Here is a 21,771-nt window from a genome sequence, read left to right as displayed (position 1 = left end):
ATGTTAAATTACTTAAATATTCGCAGAAGATTCGCAGACAAACTCTTTATCCGTCATCGATAGCAAAAATCTGTCCATCGATCTGAATTTACTTATCATATATATGCCAATATATGTTTTGATACCTACTATTCTAAGATAATATACACGTCCAAACGTATTTTTTTTTTACAAACACTACTTTTATACAACAATATAATCACTACTAAAACTTAATATTCTAAATTTGATATAAAGAAAACTTTCAAAAGATTCAGAAGTTTTTTAAGAATCAGTTCATGTGTTTGAGGCATAGACGCTAACATATAGTATAGGACAGTAATATTTTTTACGAAAATACTTTTAAGTTATTTTAAGAAGTAATACATTTATTTTTCATCTACTATTAAAGACTTTGAACCATAATAATATATATATATAGATAATATAAAGATTGTAGTAGATTATATATTCAATGAAATATTTATGATTTTTAATGATTATATAAATTATAAATTAATCATGACAAACATTTGGTATGGCACTGTCTAAAGGAGTTACATCTATATATAATTACAAAAGCTTAAATTAAATACTCGTATTTGTCTAAAAGTGAATAATAAAAAAAGTTAATATGGCAATCACACAAGTACAAATTTCAAAAAGTTTCCTGAGCAATCTATAAAATAATTTTACGGCGTAAATTGTAACCTTGACATTAATGGAAAGATACCGCTTGAAAAAGCTTCAAAAACAAGCCAAATCGTATTTTTTTTTCTTTTTAAGTTGTTACAGACCATCTACCTAAGCTGCGAAGGTGCTATTTATTTTTTAATACACTGCGGACCATTGATTAAATATGTTACTTTTGTGAGCTCACTGCCAAGGCCTACGGGCAGATTAGTTTGCCAAGCTCAGGTTTCCTTCAAACCATCGCACAAATTTACAGATTTATTGGTGCCACATTAAAACTCTTCCATGATCTTTCGGAATAAAATTAAAATCAAAATTACGGCAGGGTCAGTTAAAATGATAGAGTTATTTACTTTATATCTACTTACACATTTAACCTAATGTAACAAAATATATTTTAATAGGGCAGTGTCGATAAAAATTATACCATAAAAACGAACACAAGATTTCACCTGTACTTAAAATACGACTAGTGGTAAAATTACCTAACGATTCTAGGTGAAATTAAATTATTTAACTAACTAAACAAAAACAGCAATTGAAGCATGTCATTTTTGCAAATGATCCAAAGAAGGTTGATTTTAATATTTACATACGCAAATGAACTTTCTTATCCTATAAATAATATCTTGAAATATAATCGTAAGCTGCGGTATCTAAAACGACAGATACTTAGATATCAAAAGATTATCTACGCACCATCATTATTTGAATTTTCATAAATCATTTTTATATTTACGTAAAAATTAAAATCACACAAAAATCCTAAAAAATTAAATGCAACAAAGTGTAGCTAAACATGATTAGCTTAAAATTCTAGAATACCCATGTTTATTATTTTTGTGCACTAATTCGTACCAATAAATAACGCAATTAAATTTTTTCTAGCACAATAATTAGATTTCAAATCCTTTTTCTAAAATTCTAAAGCAAAGTAGTATAAATATCACATTGATAAATATAAAATTAGGGTATTATTTGCTAACAATAATTATGATTAGCGTAGCTCAGCTACGACAGCATATTCCAGGAATTTATATTACTTAAGACAAATATAAATGCAATGATCAGGAAATTTGTTAGTCCCTAATCGAATTGATAATTAGTATATTCTGTGACTACATACATATAGATTCCATAATTTCTATCCATCCGAAATTCAAAATAAGTATGTTTGATGAAGAAAGAGATGAGTAAAATACATCAAACAATACATCAAATACAATTCTTTTCCTCCTATGTTAAATATATCATCTGATAAAAATCTAATATGAACATTTAGTTTTTCAATGCTCTTAATCGAACAAACATACCAACGCATGGATAAATCCGTGGAAGCAATCGGAACAGCAATTGCTTTTGTTTCGGTTGTCTTCGGGTTCGAAGCATGGCTGCTTCAATTTCTTGGGGCGGCGACCACAGAGTTTGGAGGGCTGGACTTCTTCTATTGTTTCAGAACGTGGACTTAAGAACACTGGAGCTGCGGCAGGTTCTGTTGGTCTAGGTTGCGCCCATCTCCGCAGCATTCCCTCTTGCTCAGCACCCACCGGAACTGGGGCAGACAGTTTGCGAGCCCGAGCCAATACCAAGGTTCGCTCTATAGGCTCTAAGAGTTCCAATGCCAAAGCCCTGTCTAACTCTTCTCGTGCTAGGAGTAAGTAGCGAGGGCAATAAGCCAATTCACCGAGGGTAGAACGTTTATTGCCCGATGTTAGTTCGCGTTTAGTACGTTTGCACGCAGCTGTACTCCACCGTGCAAGTGCCTCTGCCAGAATAAGTTCACTGGACACTCGGAGGGTGTCACGTTTTACTATCAACGCCAAATCTTCATACGTGAGGTCTTCTAGCTTTTCGTGAGTAAGAGCTGCGTCCGCGTTTTCATCGATTACGAGGAGTGCGTTATGAGCGAGTGAATCGCACCACATAGCGCAAAGTGATAAAGAACGTGCGGCAGCATCGCTTTCCAGAGCAGGCAATGGTGGTGCTGATGCCGCGCCTGGTAATCTCGCACATAAAAATCGTAAATCACGCAATATTTCAAGAGCAACCGACGCGTCTAGCATTTCATCGAGACGACGCGCACACCTTTCAGTGAGATGAGGGCACAAGAACTTATATGCAGCGTCAAGGGTAACTCTGGCAGTACCGACGGTAGTCAGGCTTGTGGGTTCACAATAGTAATAGCGCAGAAGCTGTTCAAAGCCTCGTCGATCGATGTAGTCGACTATGATAACGTCTGCTTTAGTAGTTAGCAAGGCGGCAAACACAGGACTTGTTGCAGCCAAAACACGCCGATGTCCAGGGACGCGGATCGTATCTCCGTTGATTCCGGCCACAAAGGTAATGTCGCTTTGTTTTTCATCGTCGTACAGTTTACAGATGTCTTCATCTGGATTTATTCCTTTGGTATATCGGTGATAATCGAATGATAAAGGCAGTTGTGTGCCAGATGTACTGGCCTCAGAACTTTGTCCATCGGTACTACCTTCTGTGCAGGCGGGATTTGTTACCACGGTCATGTTGATATTTTTCTGCGGCGTCTGAAAATACGATAAAAAAGAATTAATTCTATGATTCTTATAACCATAACATACAGTTGGTATTTGTTCATGTAGTGCATGTACCGGAATACCTATACGCTAATTAGCTTAGTTAGCGCCCTTATTACTCCTTCGCGAGGATATCAGTGCCATATAAAGCATAATTATTACCTCGGTTTGTGTTACGATTCATTTCAAGTGTTAAGTAGAATACCAAGGGCGGTGGATACACAAATATCATTTTGTTATTAGCAAACCATATTTGAACCGAAAAAAGTCCTAACCTAACATCAACTAAGCTACGCTTCATTTTTTAGTAAATCTTTTCAAATAAGTTGTTCTATTTGGATATCCTTAGAACAGAATAAATTAAGGATGCAAGTACCTATCTCTGTCCCTAAGCAAAGCTAATTTTCATTAGCACATATGCTACAGTGCGTTATTGCCAGTAAAACTTTTAGATGCGACCGTTATTTCAATGTTATTGGAATCCCCCAGTTTCTGAAAGTTAATTTTTGACCCAATTAGCTCTTTAATCGTCGATCATTTTCAAGATGGGTTTGCCAAAAGAGAATTTGTTGGTAAAATTGTAATGTACCTAATCGTTTGCATTTTTAAATTCCTTCTCAATTTTACAAGCATGAATGAAGCATGGATATTATACTTCGGCTTAATTTCCAGGGGCCGAGTTCGAATCTCAGCACGCACCTCTAACGTTTCTAAGTTATGTTCATTTTAAGCAATGAAATATCACTTGCTTCATCGGTGAAGGAAAACATCGTGAGGAAATCTGCATGCCTGAGAGTTCTCCATAATGTTCCTAATGGCGTGTCAAGTCCACCAATCTGCGATGGGCTAGCGTGGTGGACTACGGCCTAAACTATTCTCACTATGAGAGGAGACCCGTGCCCTGTAGTGAGCCGTTAATGGGTTGGTATGATGACGGATGATGTTGATGTTAAATAATAGCAAAGTTTTGCTTTGCGAACTCTAACAAAATTTATTCCGTGTTAAGTTTAACGAATATTTTAGATATTGTTAATTTGACCAGCCATTCAAAACCTGGAGTTTATTGTTGGTTTTGTTAAATTCTCTTCAACTTCTGTTACATTTCATATTCCTACAAGAACGCAGGAAAGCGTGCGTCAATGCCTCGCTATGCCTCACTTCAATTGCATCAACAAAATCATATCCAAAGATAAATACATCTTCCGAACACCTTTTTGCAAACTCTCGAAGAAATTGGTTGTTTCGCACGTTCCAAGAATTATAATCTTCTAAATAGGTTTTTTGGTTTTTCATGAATCCTGCAGTAACCGTAAAATTTTTCGGGATAAAAAGCAGCTTCGTTAATACAGGGTATAATCTATCTCAATTTCGTCCAAATTTAGTCAAATAGGTTTTAGTAGTTTATGCGTGAAATAGTAAAAAAATCCATGCAATCTTTCGCATTTATAATATTAGAAGGATTAAATAAAAAATCTATTGATCGTAATTTTTAGCAGTGAGTGACTTCCGCAAAACCTCCTGTTCACGCTGGTGTAGTATACGCACTTAAGGGAACATAACGGAAAACGGTCAGCAGCGTCCTCTATGCCACTACTACTCTATGGGCTACCCATAGTAGGTAGAGTAGAGTTGAGGCCTTTAGTCGAGCAGTTGACGTTATTAGGCTTTACTCAATAGCTCATAACTGCTGTTCACTGCCGGACTAAACGCCTCTCTCAACGGGAGGGTTTGCCCATAATCACCACGCTGTGCAGACAGTTTGGTGATTGCAGTTGATGGAAGTTGCAGTACAGAGGACGCTGTTTCCTGTTCTCTGTTATATCCTCTGTATTATATATCTGCTATGTTACCTTCCTACATTTACAATAATCTTTTTCAGGATACCTACTATAGGTACAACTATTCCTATGCCATAGATGCCGTTGACTTTACATTGCCACGATGTACGAAGTAAATCCGATGAGCCCTAAGTAGTTTCCTTTAGACAGTATATACGGTATATTCATCCATGAAATCACCTAAATAGTTTGTCGTGTCGCAATCTAATGTCTTCCGTCAAAATAGAAAAGATTCGAGAAATGCATTTCGAAACTGCAGGGGCATTAACGATGGTCGACTCTACGTGATCCCTACTGACCCATATACTATACATTCGCATAGCTTTATGGCGCTGAGCTGAAATTGGCCTATATTTAGATGCTGAAATCCGGCATGTAAAATTACGAAACTGAAATGCGTTTCAGAATTCCATCATGACTACTTTAATATTTTTAGTAACGTATTTAAGTAGTAACATTACTTCCATTTGTCAGCATATCTCTCTATTCTAATGGGACTCTATTAAAGCGATAGCTAGAGTTTACTTTGATTAAATAACTCTTTGTCAATCCCGTCTGACCGCATACCTATAAAATTAAATCGATAGCGCTTTCCATTTTAAGACTTGGTGTGAGATGTATCGTGTAGACAATTTCTGGATAGAAAATATTGACACAAATTCTGAGACATTGGCATTGGCAATATTATATTTTACTATCGTACACTGGTATCAGTTCTACTATACACAAATTTCTTAATAAAGTAAATTTACAGGTCTATAGGTATAGTTATCTTTTTCGTTGTATACTTTTTTTTAAATAATACACATCTTAATTTTTCGTAGCTGCTATTGTTTTGTATTTTTTTTAGGACTATCAATTTAATTTACAGATTTGTGTCTGAAAGCGCACGAGTCTGAAAACCCCTTTATATTACTGGACCGCAAATGTTTACGAAATCCGCCAGATAACTCCACACTAAATACGCTTTGTACACGCGCACATAGTCTTAAGACAAAGCAAACAATCGCAGAGCAAATTCTCTTAGGATTTACGATAAGAGGAAAGTAAACCTACGTGCTCTAATTTAAAGCTCAATTGTGGGTACCTAAATAATATACTTAAAAAAATCAACTTATAAACTTTTTTTTTTTCTACTTGACGGACCAAGCGGAAAATTCGTCGCCTATAAACAGAGCCGCCCTGTGTTTATTATTTTTTTTTTATAGAACATCCAACATTAATGCCTAGTATGAAATTTTCTACATCATACTTATTCACAACGCTTCACCACTGCACTAGGGAGGACGCCATATGTTTAAATAGAAATACAATATAATACGATTATATCTTAGCTTCCTGCTAAGGTAATGAACTCCGTGTTACAGCTAATGGCCGTGGTGTATGAGTGTTAACCATAATACGATTAATGTTAATATTTAGGTGAGTGGAAATTAAATCGTAAAACTGATACGGTTGGCAAACGATTGGCCCGGCCGAACTAATGCGCGCATCCTACATTGCGTTATTCTTTAAGAGCGATAATACCAGTAGCCTTGGCTATAACCAAGGTATTAAATAATTAGATCACACGCGTAATATTTCTTAATAATAATAATTATACGCTAACAATTGACGTTTTATTTTCATTCAAGCTTTTGTCTAAAGTGGCTATATTATACCGTGTCAGCTATGTGTCTGTGTGATCCTTCTACGAGAAACTATGGAGGGTAGAGGTAAGGAGAGTCATCTTATATGGGAGAAAAGTTGAAAAAGTGTCCAGTGTATGCGCTAAATAACAGTTCAAAAATCCTCCACAATGGCGCTGGTGGATGCACAGGATATGGTATGAATGTAGCAATCGTAGATGAATTGAAGTATGCCGAGTTAAAAAATTTAATGTCATTATCGACTAAAGTAGTTAATTATTGAGAATTTCAACAACTTACGTTGTACAAAATATTGTGGTAAATATAACCTTACTTCCTTGTATCTCCATACTTCCTTGTTTATTTTTCAAGCCTACTCTAACAATATTTATATTTGGCGCTTCTTTTAAGAGTTACCCTGATGCAAATGTGGCGCCATCCTAATTTAATACATTTTGACGACACTTTTTGATATACACAGATGACTCTCCTTACCTCTACCCTCCATACGAGAAACTCTGTGTGAACATCTACGAAAACGTTCGGTGTGACCATCTAAATTGAGAGAGTCGCTCTGTATTATCCAACCTGCTAAAATATGTGTATATATGTATATTATATGAGGTAATCTTTCTATAGTAGTCTTAAATTTTTGTATTTATCAAATCTAATAATAAAATAACGTATAGATTACGCACATAGATCTTTTTTTTTTAATTTTGGTTAAGGTTTTGTCAAAAGTGGTGATTGTGCTAAATCTATCGTGTCAGCTATGTGTCTGTGTGATCCTTCTACGAGAATGTCTGTGTGAACATCTACGATAACGTTCAGTGTGACCAGCTAAATTGTGAGCCACGCTATATTAGCCATATTTGCCATGCCACTAACCTGCTAAAGTATGTCTATTTGTTGTCTAAAAAAAACAATTATTGAGTTTCTTGCTTATTCAGAGCTTCTCAATTATGTCTAGGCCTATGTATGTTTACGGGGTTGCAAAGTTTTGTAAATAATTTAACTTTTAATAGGTAACTTGATATGTGCCAGATATTTAATTAAATTAATTAGCGTTTTCAAGAATGTGCTAATAATTCTTAGTTAATTAATGAATAGTTTTTAAGAAACAATTAAAATTATATTTCATTCACATACAATGTTCATGACATTGTGTCGGTGGGTATTTGGATATAAATACGGGTGCTTTTTCGATACACTGCAATCACGTAAGAGACTCACACGACGAAAAGATACCTCCTGGCGTTTTAATAGTTATAATCCTTGTTTGATTCATATGATTTCCTTAGATGCTCTACGATAGAAAAAGTTTATGTGCGGAATCCAGATCATGACAAAGCGGCACAGCGGGATAGAGTGCATATTTCTAATTTAATTTCGAGAAGTTTTCAAACTGTACCTCGGATATTTGTCCGAAAATCCGACACAGAAGCGATTATGCAGGATTAACACCGATAGTGGGCAATCATAGGGGATTACGCCCTTTCCACTTTCAGTTATAATTTTTTTTTTTTTTTGTTTTTTTTTTGTCCATATTGGCCTTGGCTGTTGTCGAGGAGGCATTAAAATACGCTCTATTGCAATGTAAGTATATTTCACAGCAATAATAATTGTATGCTGATAAGCCCAAATCTCCTGTATTAGAGCGAAACGTGTTTTAAAGAACGTATTTTGGACAGACTGCTTCGCGGATTTATAGCAAATAAGGCTTAGGATAAAGTATTCACAAACTTTCTCATTAATAATATCACTACGAGGACTTCATTCGCGTAGAATTTCTGTTATTCCCTGTACCTAATTTGTTATTTTAAGATATGGTTGTACAGTGGGCAAAATTGCATTTAACTCACTTCAGTCGTCTTTATGAACCAACAAATAATTATTTTTTCTGCACAAACTTTCCATTTCAAAATGCTTATATTTCAAGGAGGCCTAGTTCATAAACACCTTTGAAACGTCAAGTCAGTCTGTTTGTAGTGACTCTACCACCGGTTCGGGAGGCAGTTCTACCGAAAATATGCCAGCGAGAAACTCACCAGATTGCCCTTTTTCAACATGATTTTACAGTTTAACAATCTTTAGATTTTTTCTTATCTAGTGAGAGATGAGCGGCCTTTTTCCAAAGTAGCCTTGGCGTTAAAATCAATTATTTCAAGCAAAATTAATGTGACAGAGTAAAGTGTGATTCTTTTAGCACTTAACCATTTAAGGGAAACAGTCGCGTGGACCTATTACCTAAGTGTAACCAACATTACATTTGGCTGGAATCAGTTTGTTTCTCAATGATCACGGAGTTAGGAGCTTCGGAAATAGAATGGACTGTGACACGCGGAAATGAATGTGCAACTTGTGCAAGCAAATTGAGCTTCTTTGCTAATTATGGAACTGTAGTAGCTGAGATGTGGTACCTAGGTCCAAATTAACACTCATTCCAATCTACCAGTTAATAAGGGATCCGAGTATATTATATATATATAATAATATACTTAGTTCGGCCGTTAAAAGAATACGTGACAGTATACAGTCAGATAAAATGGACGAGTTTTCATTGTTTATTTGTTATGCTAACAAATGATTAGGATCATAATTTTGTTTATATTATGCTACATTTAATCTATCTATCTATATATATAAAAGAGAAAGTGTGTGGGTATGTTCCGTATAGGATCCGAAACGGCTGGACCGATTTCAATGAAAGTTTCAGGGAATCTCCGGATTGAACTGGCGAGTAATCCTGTAAAGTTTGGTGACGATCGGAGCACTCCTATTTTTGAACTGTCAAATACAGCTTTTTTTTTGCTATGATGATATTCTATTGTAAGGTGTATACATGGGTGTAGATAATGATCTTCACCCGCTCGAGAAGAGAATAGAAGAGAATGAATACGGAGAGAAATAAATGATTTAATATATTATGAGACTTAAATTAAAAATTTAATGATAGAATAGAATAGAATAGAAAAACTTTATTGCAACACAACAAAAAAAAGGAAAATACAAGGAAAAAATGATGTAAGTTTATTGTTTAAATAAAGTAAAGCAAAATCTAGCCCGGCGAAGCGGGCTGGGTGCGCTAGTAGATACTAATAAATGCGAAAGTTTGGATGGCAAATTAAGCACATATATATTTTTTATTTATAAGAATAATTATACTTGGTGGATATATAGGCATAGGCTTTGTATCCCGGAAAAATGTACGGTTTGTACGATAGTAGTATTGGACTTGTTTTCCACAGAGTAAGAGATTTAAATCTTCATTTGCATAGTGTTACCTAGTGCAGTGGTCAGCGAGTAATGACAAAACTGCATGCATTTAGTGTTGCCCAAATTCAGTCTTGGTCTTGCAGTCTTGGTCTTGTTCTTGCGTTTTTGCAAGACCAAGACCAAGAACAAGACCGCGTATTTTTAGCAAGACCAAGACCAAGACTGACCGAGCAAGACTTGAGCAAGAACAAGACATAGCCTGCAAGACTCTTGCGTCTTGCAGCTAGGACTTAGCGCTATTTCACGGAGTAGTTAGGTGTAACAGTTCGGTGTATAGGTAGGTAGGTACGCTTAGGAATTCTATGAGACGCAAAAAACTATATCAAAGAATATGAAAAACTGGACCTATGCGCATTACGACTAATACCATAAACATAGCGAATAAAAAAATATCTATTAAAATCAAACTGAGTGCATGCATAGTTATGTTTTAACCATCGGCACTTTGATAATGCGGCATCAAAGGTTTTGTACTTACTTCTCAAAGAAATTTGCCGCTTTTCGGAAGTACATGGTTATGATACCGCCGGCGGCTTCTTTTGAAATCTAAAACAATCGTTGCCGCCGCGCCGAAATCATAACATTTGACACTATTCATGCAAAATAATTTCGAATTTTAAGAGTACCTACAGGTGTTCCAAAGAATAAATAAGTTTCAGATTGGTGATTTTAGATTGGTGGAGGACGCATGAGACAGAGTATCCGATTTTATCGAAAATGGCCCGTGATTTTCTCTCAATACCTGCAACTTCAGTACCTGCTGAGAGGTTATTTTCTAAAGCATCATTAGTAATTAGAAAACATAGAAATAGGTTAAGTGATGAGTCAGCCAGATGGTTACTTTGTATTAATTCTTGGTCAAAAGAATTGATATAAAGTATCATAACCTAATGATAAAGCTGTTGATTTGTGTTGTATTTTATTTTTTATTCAAATAAATGATAAATCGTAAAACTCTTTTATTAAATTTCTTATAAGTTGAGGGTTCAATCTCTTTCTAGACAGATAAGTATTGTTCTTTAAAATACAGTCAAGTTATTGTAATTAATTTGGTTTTTTACATGTTTTAGCAAATGTAAGCTTATAAATCATAAATGTTTATTAAGAAACAGTTACTTCCATGGAAAACGACATATAGGTCAGTTGATTTTTCGAATTTCTTATCAAATCTTCAGTTATTTATTAATCTGCTTGATCTTTACTATGGCTATGTTAATTCAAGCTCACAATGTTCCAATTCTAATACGTTTTTCTAAGATTTAAAGTAAACTTTAATAAATAGTAATAGACTAATAGGTAATTGCAAGACTTGCAAGACTCTTGCTGCAAGACCAAGACCAAGACCAAGACTGGGAGCGCAAGACCAAGACCAAGACCAAGACCAGGTGTATTGGCGCAAGACCAAGACCAAGACTGGCTAAGTCTCGTCTTGTTCTTGCATTTGGGCAACACTAAAATGCATATATGTATACATCAAAGTTTCCATGCGAACGAAGTCGCGGGCAACGACTGGTAGGTATAATATATTTTTAAATACACCAAGCAATAACGTTAGGACCCTTCCTAACGCCATTGTTATTTATCGGTAAAAAACAAAAAGCCACATAACCGCAACCTTAAAATAAAATTGCGCCAGTAAATAAACAATTACTACTGCTTTGTCATTAATATTCGTTAGCGCTAAGTTTACATTGTTTTTTTTAAACTTCGACGCAATAAGTGTGATGAACTGTTTGTTTGTCTGTCTTCGTGCATGTGTATAGCGTACAAACGTATGGACCTATTTGAATGCAGTTTCTGAGCTGGCCTTTAGATGATTAAGTTAAATGACTCTTGGCTACAAAAGTGCACTGCATTCCAATTATTACGTACCATTTTGTTAAAACTACGTCGACCGATTTTGATGCGGTTCTTTGAAGTTACTTATATTTATGCGTTTCGTACAATGTCTGCTAGCTTATTGTATAAGCTTGGGTGTGAATGATTGCTCTTGCTAATAGTTTTAAATGACAATGTGAAATGGTGACAACAAAAAAAAACACCCGGCTAAGTTTATTGTGGGCTTCTTCTTAGACCAGGACGCGTTTGGAACCCTCGTAGCTTTAGTTTTAAGTTTACGAATATGGTTATCGCCATCATCTCACTACCGTGTAATTCTCATGTAATATACGCATCAAGTGCCACCTATGGGGCCTACTTGAATAAAAATATTTTTGACTTTGACTAATTTCGTAATTATATCATTGGCCTCAAGATCTGAATAATAATAAATAATAATACTGTATCCATTGTTAAAACACATGTATGATCAACCTATTAAGAAGCTCATTTAGTTTGCACAACAATACCGATTCCCGTGTACTCAAAGATCCTTTCAGCTTCACAAATATTGATACAACAGGTGCGTTTCGTAACAGCGCCTTTTATAGTAGCACGACATTGAAATCGGAGAGGGTGTTTGCTGAACAATATATCGTAACAATAATATTGTAGATACGATTTGGGCATGCCACATATAAACGTCGCATATGCTATTTATTTTACTTATTACGATTGTATTAATGAATTGCACAATTCAATTACCTTTTCTGTATATTTTTTTATAGTTATAACTGACGACTAAGCGGATGTTGATGAGTAAGTGGAAACTATCGCCTATAAACAGAGTTCGGATAACAGGGCATGCAAGGATCACGACCCGTGCACAGTGCATCCCTGTGTAGGTACATATACCTGAGGCGTAAGTGCTAAGCCCGAACATTCTCGAACGAGCTCTGTTATAAAAAGCTCTACTAGGTACTACTTAAACTATAACTTTATGTGGCCAACGGTGGCCAATAGAACTTCACCAAAGTTGCGTAGGTAGGCAGAATTTTATTGTGTCAAGCCATAGATTTACCTAAATATAAATGAATGCCAGTATCTACTCTTTCCTGCCACGTGTTTTCACGAGTGAAAGGGAAAAAAATATCAGGGGAAGTTATTTATCGGCATTCTTCAACCCTCGCCTTTTCTAAAAATAACAAGTAGCACAAAAGAAAAATATTGAAGTAAGATAAAGTTAGATGTAACTTACATTTTTTTCTGAATCATTAACGAAGCCAAGGCAACAAATTTTTAATTGTGAAACTTACATTCTTTTTCACAAACCTTACTTAGTTACTCTGTGTTTTGATCACGTTTTTAAAAATACCTTTTTGAATGTTGTTTGTTTATAGTAAAAAGTCACGTTGTTATAAAAAAAACCTACGTCTTTTTAATTTTTTTATGCAGCTAAGCGCAAATAAAGTTCATTAACTATTTTCAGGGATCTCTTAAAAGTATTCTGAATTTGTTATATATTAACTGACTAGGTAACTAACTAACTACTGAGGTCTTTAAAATCTCTCCCTCGCTTCGGACGCACAGTGTAGCTTCCACTGACTTGAACTTGAAATGACAAAAAACCTAACTTCACTAAACCTATTTATATTAGAAACAGCTTACTTAGCCAAGCCAATAAAAAATTTATGGGTTTTTTCCATTCCATTAATTTCAATTCCATTAATAGGTTTGACACACATCCGTAGCTTAGTAATGCATAAATTCTCTGGTGTAAATTAGCAATAACGATACAATATCGTGAGGAAATCAACGAAGCCAAATTCTATCCAGTTTCCAATATTGGTTTATTACGTTATGAACTTGAGCGCAATATTTGCAGAGAAAGTGACAGTGAAAATTCCGCATCCAAACGCATGGAATATTTTGGCAACTATACATATCGAAGCGTGGTGCAAGTTTCCAGGGCGGCACCGCCCGCGCCATGTACGCGGCGCCCTATATATAGTGAAGTAGGTCAAGAGTAAAAGTGAAAAAAGATATGGCGATGCATTCTACTATCTTATCGGCGCCAATAAAGTTGCCAGAAAATACGAAATTCTAAACTTTATGCCAACATTTTCTACTTTAATTAGAATAATTAATGCTGCTCACATAAAAATACGAAATGTGCAAAACCAACATTTAATTTGCTGATGAGAATTATGGAATCAATGAGAATATAGACACTACAAAACATAGGTGCTTATAGTTCCACTATGTCGCATTATACAGAACATAATATATGAATACCTACTCGTACGTAAAGATATAAACTCTATCCTAGTTAAATCCAGGATAGCTGTTATAATTATCTGTGGTATGTATTATTTACTGTATGAAAAGGAAGCTGCAAACAAGATTTAGCTCATAATCTACATCAAATTACGATAGCTACCTATCAAACAATTGATATTTAAGCTCAAAAGCTACATCATCGTGAAATTATCAAAACGTTCAATTTCAGTTTGGATTTCATAAAACATCGCATGTGTTTACTGAAAACAAGCAATAATACCTTTCATTAAGTGTTCAAAAATGAACATTTTTCAAGAAAAACAAATTGTACTTAAATATTTATTGATTTTCGATTATATTTGGCATATATTCAAATTTATTCCACGATTTATCTACTCGTAGTTCTGAATCATGAAAGTGCCGATGAGTAACTATAGTTCTACGCTTTATAGTTATTTCAATACTAAAATTTCGATTCTCCGAACATTCTGAACATTAAAGTGCCTATAAAACTTTAAGGTCAAACTCCTTGGAGATGAGCAACTCATACAGATTCATGAGCTAATTTGAATCACAACAAGTTACAAGTGTGATGATTCATTATGACTATGGAGAGTAATTTGGGCTCTTTGCTTGGTAACAAGTACCTATCTACCTTAGTAAATACATTAACGACCCGGTTCTGAGCAAGGGCCTTCTTTATCTAAGCTCTCCCAGCTTCATGGCTTTTAATACCCACTACATGTTTATTTTTATAATCTTTTCGGTAATTATTAAAAGATAAATCTTCACTCACAAAATCTCTTCTGCTATATCATATTTTACTACTCTATTAACCGATAGGCGGCGGTTATTTGATCGCCGCACAAAACATTCGAAGGGAGGGTTTGGTCAGGCAGGCCGATCTTAAAAAAAATGCTAAAACCCAAATTATTATTATTATTCTATTTTTAAGTTTGAAGAAGACATAATGTGCCCACCTATAGTGCAGGAGCAAGAAGAAGAGAAAGAAGATATATATTCTTCACTAAAAACACAAAAGTCTGCCAAGCGAGCTACACTATGCCACCCCCCTAATGTATAATCCGTGCCTGTAGCTTACACTACCTACAGACTTAGTTATTCATTAATAGGTACAAACTTAGTTATTTTAAGACGAAAAAAAAAAATTGGTTAACTTTTACTTTTTAATAATTAATTAAGAAACAAATGAAATAAGGGAAAAGGGGAAACCAAAAACGAACAATAGGTACAAGAACATGAAAATTTTCTCGGTGAGTCAGTCAGGGACATGATTTTCTATTAGAGTTCGACTATTAAAGAAAACACATTAGAAACATTATTAAGATAATATTTTTGATCTTCTCAGGGTATAAAATACAAATTAAACTTTCATGCTTTTATGGCAATTATTTATCAATTATTAAAATGACTGCCACGTATAATTTGAGTACCTTCAAAGCAAGAGTTAATAATAATATAAGGCTCAACTACGCAAGCGCTCATGCCTAGACCTCATCGTTGCTTTCTAATGGGCATCATTGTCGTCAAGCGCTGGCCTATCGTTAATAAAAAACAAAAACCGTCTTTTTTTTTTACATCAACTCATTACCGGCCCACTACAGGGCACGGGTCACCTCCCGAATTGAAAACGGTTTAAAGCTGTAGCCCACCACGCTTGCCCAGTGTGGTTTGTTGGACTTCACGCACTTTCGACAACATTATGGAGAACTCTCAGGCATGATGGTTTCCTCGCAATGTTTTCATTCACCGTTGAAGCAAGTAATATTCTAATTGCTTAAAACGAATATAACTTAGGAAAGTTAGAGATGCGTGCTGAGATTCGAACTCGGCCCCCCGAGAGTGAAGTCGAAGTCTGGGATATCACCGCTAGATAAATCATTAATGCAATGTAATAAATTTCCGTAATCTCATATATACTCGTATATTACCTACCTAGATGCGTTGAGTCGCATATCTAATTTTTAATGTATATATTTTATACCCTTGCGTAGGTAAATACCAGTGGCGTGCACTGGGTTTCTTACCAGGGTATGCATACATCAGGAAAATTGCATAAAATGGAAAAAATCCTCCTCTTATACGGGTTATATTTAAATTTTAGGGTATGCAGTGCTTTTGTGCATGTATGAAGTGCACGCCACTGGTAAATACTATATACTATAATCTTTAACAAAATAAGCACATCCTACATTGAAGCTCTAGTATAAATAGATAATAATCAATAACGCAACTTAGATGCGATGCACGTCTATTTCTGCTTTATATGTAGTAAGTAGCGTAAATAAATAAAACATTGACATTGTTATATCAATAAAGGTAACATAATAAATAACAATACACTGTTATTTTGAGTTTTTACCTCTTTCGTGGTTTTACAATGATTTTGATGCGAAAACTTAGGTAATTGTCTTGGACCGTTAAGTATATAAGGAATTACATACCTAATTATGTTCTATTCTCAAAATTTATACAAGTTTTACCGTATTTTATACCTACATAAAGTTTAAGGTTTTTAGATAAGTAAGATTTGTTTTTTTGTTAGTAAAACTTTACACTTTGCGTACCAAAGCGTTACCGACTTATCGATAAAGCCGTTTACCGTATTTTATACCTACATAAAGTTTAAGGTTTTTAGATAAGTAAGATTTGTTTTTTTGTTAGTAAAACTTTACACTTTGCGTACCAAAGCGTTACCGACTTATCGTTAAAGCGATCTCACCGAGTCAACCTTTGGCTAGAGGAAGAGATTTGTATTTACACTATAAGTAAATCTTACTCCTCTAAGAACCTAAAACAAGGATACTGAGGATAAAAATAATATTAGCTTTAGTTTTAGCCTGTACATTATCTGTGTTAGAATTGTATGTGCATGAAATGTAGCATATGTGTTCAGAATAAGAGTTACAAGTTGGTATCTCTATTCCAATTTTCTGCCAAAACGATGAAGAAATTTTAGCATAGCATAAAGTCTGTTTAAAAAGCGAAACGTCGCGTCGTGGCCAAAATATGAACACGTAATTAAACTAAGGTATTAACATTAAACAAATTATTAGGAGCCGAGTCGTTTCTATAGAAATAATATAATAGACACTGAAATAAATAGTTAAAGGGATTAAAACAGAGATTTTTTTTTATTTCTCTACAAGTTACTCTACTTGACTGCCACTTAGCTTGGTGGTAAGTAAGTGTTGATGCAATCTAAGATGGTAGTGGCATAATAGTTTTATTAAACCATACCCCTATTCGGTTTCTACGCGGCATCGGAACGCTAAATCGCTGGTGGTAATATATTCATAGCCGAAGCCTCTCTGTACCAGAAAATACAAGAAAATTCTGAAATTATCAATTCCGAAATCGCTCCTACATTCAAATCCAGGACCTCCCACTTATAAGTAAGACCACAGCGCTAGGGAGGTCGACGACTAAGCGATTGTATTGTGACTGCCCTATTGTATTGACCGCTAAAGCAAAATGTAGGTAATCAAACACAGTTGCCCCTTTAGATCCAACGACAGATCTTCTTTTGACTTTAGTAACAATCATCCAAACGGACACTCACATCTGAATTTCACTATTCGTATACGTCACATCGTTCTTCTCCATTTAAATGAGAATGTCAACTTATCATTAGTTTCCCACATTAAGTAATCCTATTACCCGTTTATTTCGTGTCACTTAGTTCGAAGGGGGCACTATTCGTTGAAGCTTTATGAGCGAATGACTTGTTGCGCTACGTCGCGCGTCGTGCTCATTTATGAATAATTTACAGTTTACTAAGTATGCTTATTATAGACCCGAAGCTAGTCACATATGCATCTGATTATACCTACCTTTTCCATGAAACAAAAAAAAAGAAATATAACTTCCGAAAAAAAAACTTTCCTAAAGTATAAGAAGATCTTAAATGATATTTTATTCATCACGAACTTTTAAATCGACATTAAATTGTACTTGCACGCAATAAATAGTCTTTCTATCCCACGAAGACCTTTTGGGTAACGTTGTTAATGTGTTTTGAGTTGTTGTTATTCGTTATGTGTAAGCTCAGAAACAGTTGTTTTCACGTCAGATGTTTCCATCAAAATATTTCTCCTCTCTCCTATTAGAGATGAAACATGTTTTTTTTTCGTAATAATTGACGAATTTCGCAACACCAAGCATAGCGGCCTGCAACGTGCGCCCTGTGTCCGTCAACCTGAGGCGTAGGTGTCTAGTTGTCGGCAGAAAAAAACATGGTGGTATCTCTCTCTGTACTCCCGGTCGAGCTCTGTCACAAAAAGCTCTAATATTAATTAAAACTGGTATGAGGCAGTAGACACACAAGTAGGATCTGCACAGCTGGTCTGCTGCAACGAGGCTCAACGGTCTTCGTAAGATTCACTACTCGAAACAGTAGGTACTTAGGTTTTTAGGAAAAATATAACGGTTTCGAAATAATGAAAACCGAACTAAGAAACACACAGATGTTGATATTCAGCCGGCTTTGCGAAGCGGCCATCGGCCTTCAATACTACTATGCGAATAATTATTGAAAGGCCGTCGACTTATTAACGGTTTGCAGTCTTCTAAAAGTTTGATCGATTTTTATTAACGCTTTAGTAAAAATCAATCAAACTTTAACTAAAGTTTAGTAGTTGAAAAGCTTTTTGTAACTACACTTCAATGGAAGGTACGAACTCGTATTAAATATTAACCCTAAGCATATATAAAAGACGTAAAAAGGTAGGACTCCTAGGGCCTTATCGACGTTGTCATAGAATTCATAATGTACTTACAAATAAATAAACAGCGTAGCGGCCACTTCGCAGGTCCCACATTAACGGTATGAGCATTTATCCCCCAGCGAAGGGTTAATATAGGAATTATAAAGCATTATTCATGTTCCCTAATGAAGAATGGAAATATTTGTGAATATAATTCGCCATACATTTCCACGAGTGGAATATTTGAGCTTATTTTACGCAAAACGCGTCAGTAATACGTATTAAGTACATCAAGTACTTACGATTACCTAGTTAAGTCATAAAACGCGTCATGCGGGAAGTAAGTACATTGTCCTTCTCTAATTAAATGCAAAATGTATTCTTAATAATCCTATTAAGTCATACTTGACAAGTTTGCAATTAATGAAGCAAAGAAACTTGAAAATACTACCAACATAACCATATATGGAAAATCTAATACTATAAGCTTAAACTTGTAATCCCAGCTTTTCCACAAAGTTTCATGAAAGCACTGAAATTCTAAACTAGATAAGGTTGCAACCTAAGTAAACATTTATGCATACTCGTAAATAAGCTTTCTTAAACAAGATTTTATTCATCAAGAGTATTTCTAATATTAGCCGGGAGTTTCAAAATACTCCTACTTTTATGGTTCTCAAAATATGTTTTATGGTAGGTCTAGGTTATATCTTGGTTTATTGTATGCCAAACAACAAGCTTCAACATTAAATCAGCTTAATTTAAATACCATAATCATTTAATGTCATCACACAATTTGACACAACATTTTGATCGAATTGAACCACCATCACAAACATACCGGGGAAACATGTTCAAGATTGGAAATAAGAGAATAGTAAAGAAACTGAAAGAACTAAGTTTCCAAGAAAACATCATTATGCTAAACATCATATATACCTACTCAGAGTATTAAAAAAACGAGTTTAGTTAAAAATGTTACAATGACTAACGTCAATAAGAACCATTTTCGCGTTGAACTTCTTATTTAAAGAAATTCACTGAAATCATGTGTTGATTCAGATATTTAATTACTCATAATTCATAAACGCCGCACACTTTCGGTATTCGTTCATTATTAGGTATATGGGATGTATTTTTTAGCCAAAACATGCCTGTTTAGTCAACTGAGAATTTCAAATTCTGTTTTAGGGATCGTAATGCATGTATCCTTATTCGTAGAGACATTCCAAATCTAATACAAAATTGACCTAATATACCTACAGGCGTACCTACTATAGCTCATCAAAATTTGTAACTTTAATGTAAAAAAGAAATTAGTTTATGGGAGCGCAGGGTTTATTGAGTCTAGAACGGCTGTAAACTCAATAGATGGGGTGGGTAAAGACCAATAAAGCGAGGTCGCTTCTAACCGGCCAAAGAGAAAGATGCTGCGTAGAAAGTCTAGAAAATTCTCATTCCTACGTTGAACCTGACGTTCCTATGTTTATCCTTGTTGCGCCCAAGATGCTTCGCAGGAGTTAAAGAATACCCTTTTCCTAATATTATTAAAATTATACATTAATGCAGTTTACAACATATATTTAAATTATGGTCCTAAATGAAACTACTTATCGGATAAAAATAAACACGACAGTTTCTTTATTATTATTTGTAATTAACAACAACACATCCATTATTATAAGACTTTAAAATCTTGAAACAATGTGCAACAGATAAGTAATATAACAAAGAAATACAAAAAAGTTTCGGGTTTCTAGGAATTTCATTCAAATTCGATGATAACATTTTAATTAATTTCCGTTCATGATATCTAAGTAGTACGTTATTTTATGTTAATTAGGTAATTAATTAAAACGTTTCAATAGCAACCATTTACTTCGCATATGCTACGTATGTAAAATTACAGGACAAGCAAAGCATAGGCAGTTTACCGATGGTTTACCTGGTTAATAGAAGAGTTTACATCTCAACACCGTCCGCACCGTCCGAAAGTGTCCCGGAAAACCACAGCACTAATCACTTTGTTTTGGATATTGTAATGGTGTATATTTATCGTCCGGAAACGTGTTTGTATGAAAACGGTGATTTGCGTTGTGAGCTGAGATATGGGCAGGTCCCAGGGTGAAATGCGCGCGCCGCCCGCCTAGTTCGGCCTGGAAAAACCCGAGCGCCGTTCAGCCGCCCGTCTAACGCTTGCGCAGTAGCTGCGTCGCTTTCCCGCGCTAATAATACCAACGGTTTTCGCGTGGAGCCGCGACTAGCCTCCGATACTGAGTGCTCGATTCGTTGGTGTCATGAAACACGCATGCGCACCGCTTTTGAAAACAAACAGGTAGCTTCCTACAGGCAACTGTATTGACCATGTTAATTTTCAAGAGCGGATCTGTTGCTGCGGACGACGGGCTTTCGATGAGAGAGCCGAGAATTATTAATCTTTTTTTTTTTTAATTTCCATATCTAATCTAGCAAATGGGTTTAGTCCTTGTATGGCTTTGCAGGTATTTGACTAAGCTCTACTAATCACGCCTTTTTTTATTTATCACCCACTAACCTATTAAATTTTTACTTTTCCGTATATAAAAGAGTTTCTAATGCGGTGATGGCCTAGAGGTTAGGGGATCCGACCGATTTTAGGAGTGACCGTTTTGATCCCCGGCAAGCACCACTTTTGGAAGATTTATTTATTTACTTATCGCTTTTTCAACAATCTTTTCTTACTGAGTACTTACTTATCAAGACGTCGGTTTCGTTTGATTGTTTTGCTTAGGCCTCCCTCTTGTAAACTTCGCGATCATGGGTTTTCCTTATCCACAGAAGTCCTCCTGTCGCTCTTAAGTCGTCTTCCCATCTTCGGAATGGTCCTCCCCTTCTTCTCTTACCATCTAAGACAGATACGTGCGTTTAAATTAATTGAAATAAGCTTGCTTTGCCGGTGAAGGTAAACCTTGTGGAAACCTGCATGCTTAGGTCTCCGTAATTT

The 21,771-nt window shown here is 35.3% G+C and overlaps 1 protein-coding gene across 2 annotated transcripts; it reads right to left on the bottom strand.

Moving 5' to 3' along the window:
• Nucleotides 1-1,446: 1,446 nt before the first annotated feature.
• On the bottom strand, nt 1,447-21,542 carry LOC120630729. 2 transcript variants are annotated; one of them, XM_039900020.1, is made up of 2 exons: nt 21,521-21,542; nt 1,447-3,212 (listed from the first exon to the last, which is right to left on the bottom strand). In XM_039900020.1, the coding sequence occupies exon 2, from the start codon at nt 3,189-3,191 to the stop codon at nt 1,968-1,970; it is 1,224 nt and encodes a 407-aa protein (XP_039755954.1). In that variant the 5' UTR covers nt 3,192-3,212; nt 21,521-21,542; the 3' UTR covers nt 1,447-1,967. The 2 variants fall into 2 exon arrangements, with proteins under 2 accessions (XP_039755954.1, XP_039755952.1); XM_039900018.1 differs by lacking the exon at nt 21,521-21,542 and adding an exon at nt 20,734-21,006.
• Nucleotides 21,543-21,771: the final 229 nt, after the last annotated feature.

The sequence above is a fragment of the Pararge aegeria genome, chromosome 16, assembly GCF_905163445.1.
Source record: "Pararge aegeria chromosome 16, ilParAegt1.1, whole genome shotgun sequence".
Taxonomy (NCBI): domain Eukaryota; kingdom Metazoa; phylum Arthropoda; class Insecta; order Lepidoptera; family Nymphalidae; genus Pararge; species Pararge aegeria.
The sequence above is the reverse complement of the archived record's forward strand: the minus strand, read 5'-3'. Positions and strand labels throughout refer to the sequence as shown.